The sequence below is a fragment of the Corvus brachyrhynchos genome, unplaced genomic scaffold (genome assembly GCF_000691975.1).
Source record: "Corvus brachyrhynchos isolate BGI_N302 unplaced genomic scaffold, ASM69197v1 scaffold61, whole genome shotgun sequence".
In the NCBI taxonomy this organism is placed as follows: domain Eukaryota; kingdom Metazoa; phylum Chordata; class Aves; order Passeriformes; family Corvidae; genus Corvus; species Corvus brachyrhynchos.
Genome location: NW_008236478.1, coordinates 47,955 through 55,647, shown reverse-complemented (window position 1 = coordinate 55,647; position 7,693 = coordinate 47,955). Strand labels below are relative to the sequence as shown.

General features: G+C 45.1%; 1 protein-coding gene across 1 annotated transcript in view; it reads right to left on the bottom strand.

The window, feature by feature from the left end:
- CAMK2G (calcium/calmodulin dependent protein kinase II gamma) overlaps window positions 1-7,693 on the bottom strand; it is a gene marked incomplete at its 5' end in the record, with an annotated part of 120,548 nt that extends 112,855 nt beyond the window's left edge. Inside the window, 2 exons of the mRNA XM_017725849.1 lie at window positions 5,727-5,821; window positions 7,635-7,693. Of these exons, the coding sequence (XP_017581338.1) occupies window positions 5,727-5,821; window positions 7,635-7,693 (154 nt within the window). The remainder of the gene's footprint in view (window positions 1-5,726; window positions 5,822-7,634) is intronic.

Genomic DNA, 7,693 nt, shown 5'->3' with positions numbered 1-7,693 from the left:
CCCCCCCCCCCCCCCATGATTAATGCCGGAAATTTAATACTCAATGTGACCACTGAGAAGACAGACACAAGCTGAAATCCTGTCTGCTCTGTTCCAGCTCCTTTATAAAATATACAGCGTAAACTGAGAGGCAGCCTGGGGTAACCCCAACCATCACTAACATCCACAGTGGGAGGAAGCCAGTTTCTGGCCATAGTGAGCCACAGTAAAGCAAGGCATGCACCACTCGCCACCCCAACAATCTCTGCTGGCTCTCACTCCAGGGCATTTTCCTGCCTGTACTGATATGTTGGGGCACGCAAAAAGCCAGGCCAACCGTCAGCAGCTCCCCACTAAGTTCCCAGCTCCAACCTCTCCTCTGAGGTCAGGGTCTCTTCTTTTGCACAAGCCCTCCTCTTCTCCAAACACCTCTTCCAATGAAATTTCCCCTAGTGGTATATATATACACTATTTGAACCCCTCTTCCCCTATGCAGGGGACTGCAAGCAGAGGCAGGTAGGAAGAAGAGGGGGAGGCAGGCTGCTGATGGGAGGTAGAGGGCTGCTGTTTCTGATACCAGCTGAGGCGCCTCACCACCAGCCCCTGGCGCACTTGTATGCTGTGGTGCAGAGTGAAGAGTTCAGCCACTTGCTACCCATGAGCCCACCCCACTGATTTCTCCCCTACAGCCCCCATGCCTTAGCACCCAGCATCTTACAGTAGCTCCACCAGGCAGTTCCCAGCCTCATACCCTCTGGGGGGTGTGCAGCAGGCTCTGCCCTGCTCCCTACTTCCCTCCATGTGTGCAAAGACTTCCAAAACATTTCCAACCCACTGCAGCTGGTCCGCAATATATGCTCCCTAACCACAGCATCTCTCAGACTTCTGCAGGCAACAAAGAGGAGGCACGGGGTGGAGCTGGGGTGCAGGGAGGCTCTTCACTCAGCCCATGCTGCAGGAAGGGCAGCTTCTCTCCCACACCAAATGACTGGACCTGATTTGGCTGCTCAGCTGAGCAGACACGGTTTGATTTGCCATTCCCTGCAAGAAAGGACATTTGTCCTCAACCTGCAAACACAGGAACACACAGAGGGCACCTATCACAGGACATTTCTACACGAGTCTGGCTTTGCGCTTGAGCCGTCTGTGACCGGTGTTGGGCTTGCCCGCCCTGGCAGAGCCAGTGGCCCCGCTGCAGTGCAGCGCCCTGCACGCAGCCAATTCCAGTGGTGTGTGGTGCCCCACACGGGACTCAAAGCCTGGCAGCCGCAAGAGCAGTCCCAGGGAGTCCTAATGCAAGCAGCAGCTACGAACACGTACAGAACAGATCAAGAAAGATGTTAGGAACTAATGCTGCTAAACATCCTCTGCAGCATTCAAGCTCTACGTTTTAGCGTCCAGGGAAACTACTTCTGACACCTTCGACAAAACACATTGTAAAGCCCAAATCGGCAACCACTACAGAACCAAAAGCCAGGACAATAGTGGTGTGGGAAAAAAAGCAGAGTTGGAAGTATAGAGAGTGCTTTTTTCCTGTTGGGGTTTGATACACAGAAGTAATTCCCTGCTCCTCCCACAATCCACATAATCTCCTACAGGAACAACAACAAAATAACTGGGTAGACTGCAAATTTTTATCCGGTTTACAAATTTGGAAAGATGAAGAACAGGGAGAGAAGCCACCTCTATTTCACAGTCAAGAGCAAAGCCACAGTAAGGAGAACACAGTGAAGTGGACTAACTTACAAGACAGCTGTTTTTAATTTTTTCATCAAGAGATGTCACTTGCAGGAGTTAAAAGATACAGATTTTTTCAACAGCAAATTAAATTTAACAGTAGATGTAATACACAGAGATTTTTTCCCCCTGCACTTAAAAAAAAGGGCAGAAATACTACAGATGGTGGCAGGATCACTAAATACTATTTGGTATAAAAAACATACTAAAAATTATCAAATCCTAAAGCTCTGCCTACCTCTTTCCACAGCCAGACTCTCTTGAAGTATATGCTGGCAAGTCAAATTGGGGATATTTCCCTACTGCTACTAAAGCTACTACTTCTCTCTTGATCTTTTGATCACTGCAAGTAATTTTACTTTATTTGAACTTCACTGTAGTACTACTTGCTATGAATTTTCATGTTCAAAAAGTATTCTGGTGGAAGCCACAAGACAACTTTCAAAAAATTACAGTTATTACTTCCCTCTACCCGTAGTGCTGGTAAAAGTCTGTGCATTCAATCCCATAGGAATTTCGGATGACTGAAGCATTGTATTTCCCCCATGTGTAATAACCACTGCTCTTATATGTCAGCTCAATGCTGACTAGGGTGAAGTCTGTTTCCTCTCCCTTTCCACAAGCATTTGGACCCTATTTAACATTAAACTTCTTGGCATGGTCTTCACTGGGCAGTGTTAAGCATCAACACAACATGAATAATAGCAAATACTTCATTAAAGTCAAAATATGAATTTCAATTTAGACCAGCTCTTACTGACAAAACTTATTTAAGAGAGAACAGGCATCCAAAAATCATAGACAGTATAAAAAAGAGACTCTCCTCTCAACAGCTGACTTGGTATCTTACGAAGGGTGAAATTTACTAGACTGAAGCTGTTAGGACCAGCACCCCATCCATTCTCCTTGCTTTCACAGAGAAGCCCTGTAAAACACCATGCCTCTTCAAGTCTTTACCCTTTAATTGCATATAATTCACCCTGAAGCATTCCTCTTCCTCATTTTCAGCACTTCCCAGTAAGCTATCTAGTATTTCTTCATCATGAGTCTTGAAAAACAAAGGTAACAAGAAGTACTGCAGGAGGAGAGCAAGGCTCTATTACCATTGCCTTGAACAGAATCAAGGAAAGCACTACAGCAGGCAAAACTTCTGTGAAGCAGCAATGGGCTGTACATACTTTGCAGCAGCAGCAAGATGCTGACTCTTGAAGTAGCAGTTACTGCATCAGGTGTCCATACAGGTTCAAATTCTGCTAGGGATAGTAAAAAATGTTACATGTAGCTATGCTTAAGTTGGAGAGGGGCTGGCTGTCCCCAAATAAGGGAATATTCTGGCTCTGTGACCATGCCTAGAAGAAAACCAGCAGCATGGGAGGCAGGTCAAGAGGGTGAGTTACCCTGTGCAATGGACAGCATGCAGCTGGGTGCACAGGAGAGCCCCGGGCAGAGGTACTGATGGGCAGAGACATGGACACCCCAAGGAGAAGTGCCAGCTTGGGGAAAGGACACATCAGGCAACATATATCCAGGATGCTGCAGAATTAACACCATAATTCTGCTCCTCAGGGAGACAGCTTTCTAAAACGCCTTTTCCCGAGACTTTCATTTTCACGTTGCTGAATTGAATCTCCCTAATCACTGATTTACAGCTGCAATGTCTAAATAGCACACATTTTTCCCTCAATGCTTTAAAGACCTATTCCAAGGTGAATTCACTAACTTCCTATCAAAATACTCAGTCTTTTACTGTAAGTACTTTTTGTACTTACCCCTTGATCTCTCAGCAAACACAGCTGGAATAACTGAGGAACCTACATATTCGGTTGAAGTCACTATTCACTTTTCACAGATTTCTCAGTCCTCAGTTAAAACTTCAACACAACCTGATCAGTCCCTTGTTTCTGATATTCTTCTGTACTAGCAGAAACATACATTTTCTTTCTTGGTTCTCCTCACACTTACCCTACCTAACCAATACGTTTTTAAGTATAACATTGCCAGCTTCCTCAAGTTAAGTAGCTGAAAACCAGGTTAGCAGCCTTCATGTATTTTATTTATAGGAAGGTAAGAAATCTAAATAGTAAGTATAGATCAAAACATGCCCTGTATTCACCCATACTTACTTTTCCTACTTGTTGGGTCATTAAACTGTCATCCCCTTATTACGAAAAACAATTAGAATCTATATATTTCTCCCTCTATAACTCATTGAGTGACCAAACACTTCAAAATTGACTCAATCAGTTTTTCTGAGCATTTTGGACTTCAGCTAATATGTTTTTGAATTTTGCTTCAACTATATTCAGCCTGCAGTTTTTCCCATTAACTTCAATACTCTGTCCTTTGTAAGATAACAGTTTATCCTTTGCGAACAGTTTATCAAATTGCCCACTCCCTTCTCAAAGCGGCCTGGTGTCCATTAACATCTGAGAAATGGCTCTCCTGAGCTTTAGTCCTCACTACAGGACGGACAGGGAAGTCTGCAGAGCAAACACAGCATTAATGGCCATCAGCAAAGCAAAGCCGCTCTTCAAACCTCTCCCATATTAAGTTGAACTAATTTTGAACTCAAGAGATTGGATATCCCACCTACATCAGCAGGCACTGTCACGTGACCATTGAGGGGACACTGATTCTCAAAAGATCTGCAGCCCAGATCAACAATCATTAACAATCCAGGGCTCCACTGGTTGGCCCCCAATACGACCTCATTCAGGCTAAATACTAAACACCTTAGCACATATGCTTGCTTCCAGAAGTAGAAAAAGAAAAAAAAAAAAGAAAAAAAAAAAAAGAAGAAGAAAAAAGAAAAGAAAAATCACTGCTTGACAGCATACTACCACTGACACTACTTCTTCATACAAACTACAGTAAATGGAAATTTTTCACTGTTCTTCAAACCGTCTTCTGCTCTTATCATCACGTTTCACATTCTGGCAAAAAGGAGAATACATATTCTATTTTTCTTTTTTGTAAGGATTAGGCAAAACATTATTCACTTCTAAATCATTTATTAAGATCATTTGCTTTCTCCTCCCGCTTTTCTCTTTCATTTCTCAGTCAACCCCAGTATTAAGCCCTCTACTCCACTAGCAAGATAGTCAAGGGCTTCATACATTAATTTTGTCAAACCTGAAAGGCCTCTAAAGATTTACAACTTTTCTTGTTCACCTTTTCTAGAAACAGTTGCCTCTGGCATCTCAACTTGTTGCACTCCCTGTTGCAGCATCTTTCATTGCAGTTCAGTTTCTCTCATTGTCCTCATCCACCCCACCCACAAGGCAATTTTAATCCCTGCAGTGATTCCCTATTTTCTTCATACTCTATGGTCTACTACCCTTTGTGCATATGTATGTCCCTGGAAAACAGAAGACTAACAGCTTGGGAGAACAGTTAAGATCTTTTCTCTTTTCATAACACTACAGTCTAGTTTCAGGTTTTGTAAGTCTCCAGGACTTAGAAAGCACAAACCCCTTGTTCTAATATGTCGAGAAGTTAAATTGGAAAGATTTCTCCATCCAACCTATTTCTGCTGTTGAAGGCAGACTTTTTAGTTTCCAAACACACCACCTTTAACTACAGCATGAAAGGAGCAAGGCATATAGCATCTATCTTTCAAAAAAATAATCACATCTGTTCTGGTAAGACAGATCTCCTAGGTAAAAAAGACATTCAGCAAAATAAGTCTGCAACACTTCTCTTTATTATGAGTGATTGGTACACACACACATAGATGAATCTACCTCTAGCTCAGCTTGAAGAAGGAAGATCTCAAGAAGAAAAAAGACAACATCACTTTACAGAGTATCCATTTCCAGACACAGGAATTTTTCTATCATCCCACACTACCTTCTTTCAGTCTCCTCTGTGCCACACAACTCAATTATTTTGAAATGCTTAAATAATGACTGAAACAAGAAAGTACAGATCCCTTAAATATATTACAGCCTCAACTCCGGTGAAGTATTTTTCTATTAATATACAGAAGAAAGGTATATAGAGACACTAACCTCTGGCTGATAGTTTTTTGGTGTTGATGATTTTTGCAGCATATTCCTGTGAAGAATTTTTCTTTACACATCTGCGGACCACAGAGAAGGCTCCCCTGGAAGAAAAATAAAGAGGGTAGGTGCTATGAAACTGAAAATGAGAATATAATAGCAATAATTCCTGTCCCAAGAACGGACCAGATTAAGGACAGGGCAGAAGACATACAGAGGAGGGACACAACACCTGAGAATCTGATGAACAATGCATGCTGTCTCATCAGCAAAAAACTTAAGTCTATATGGTACTCAAGCCTCCTGAACACTCCTCAAGCCCCCTCACAGACAGCGCAGTAGGAAGAGCACACTGTGTGGGGAGAAAGAGACCATACAGCCACAGAAACAGGACATAAAGGGATTGATAAACAGGAGTCAAACAGCCCAGAAAGGTGCTGTGAACACTAGCCAGTAAGTCCATCTCCCAAAGACAGCATCCCTGGCAGCCAGAGCACAAAACCAGGACTCATTTCTCCCATGTTCAAGTGCAAGCTCAGTCACAAATCACTGCAACACTTTGAAAAAGTTACTAGTTCTCTTATATCCTTCAACCCACCTGCAAAGGGGGATAAGCATGTACCTATTAATGAAGTAAGTAGAAAACTATGAGGCTTTGTACATTTTCTCAAGCTGAAACTATTATTATAACTATTCCAAAGAGAATTCCTCTTGGAGAAGAGGTCTGAGAGAGAGAGAAGAAGGATTTCTGTGAGGAAAAAGAGTGAATACAACAGAGACCAAGGTGAAAAGATAGAGACTGAAAATCTACAGGACTATACAATGAGCACTTGAAAACAGCCCCATATTTTTTAAAAACAAAAAACCAAACATGGTGGGTAAAGAATAACAACTAGCTTTACAGGAAAGATCTGAAAAGGGAAAAGGACAAATATGAGAAAACTAGCAGTCCTTCAGATCAGGAATACAAACCCGTGTCTAAGGGCAAATGTACATATTTCAACTATGAGAAAGGGGAACAGAAGCTGCACAAGGGCCCCACATACAGTTAGTCCTACAGGGAGCCTAAAATAGCTTGAATCCCTCCAATACTGCGGAGTCCTGCCTTTTTATCCCCTTCCTCAACCTCTACATACAAACCAATGAGCATCAAGGTGAGCACCAACACCGGGGCCCGGGCTTGGTGACACACAGCTGCAGCAGTGTGGGGAGGGACGGGGACACCGGGCTGGAGAGAAGAGATGCAGCAGAGCCCAGCAGTTGGTGCAGGAAGGGAGGGAGCGAGCAGCAGCACCCACGAAAGCACCGTCCCCATAATCCTACCCTGGCCCTTTCTACTCTGCTTTCCTGCCCAACTGGGCTCCCCTGCAAAGCCCTCTCCTAGGGTGCAGCAGCAAGTCTGCCAATGCGGAGACAAGTGCGGAGAGAGGGAGGGAAGAAGCGAGGGAAGCAGGGAGGGAGGAGAAGCGCGGTGCAGCAGCACCTGGTCCTTTCACAGGGACAAGGAAGTGGGGACTGAAGCATCGAGGAGTGACTGTAACAGTGTCGCGTCCCAGCGCAGAAACAGTTGCAGAGAACAGCAACGTGTAGCTGGGAGACGGTGCGGGGAGGAGAACAGGGCAGCCAGGTCCCGAGGAAGGAAAGGAGGGAAGAGAGGGAATCTCGGGGTGCAACAGGAGCGCGCAGCCCAAGACAGGCTGCGGGGCGACCCAGGAGGGCAGGAACACCTTTCCCTCCGGGGGCTGTGCCGCTAGGGTGGACGGGGGTCTGGAGAAAAGGATTACAGCGCGACAGCTAATCCTCGTCCAGCTCCCGGGAGAGCCGGGTCGCCGGCACAGTGCTCCCGGCAGCGCCGGTGGGTCCCGGGGCCGGGGCGGGCGGCGGGGCGCGGCGCGGGTCGCACAGCAGGCTCCGTACTTGCCAAGCTCCTCGTAGAGCTGGTACTCGTCGGTGAAGCGGGTGCACGTTGCCGTGGT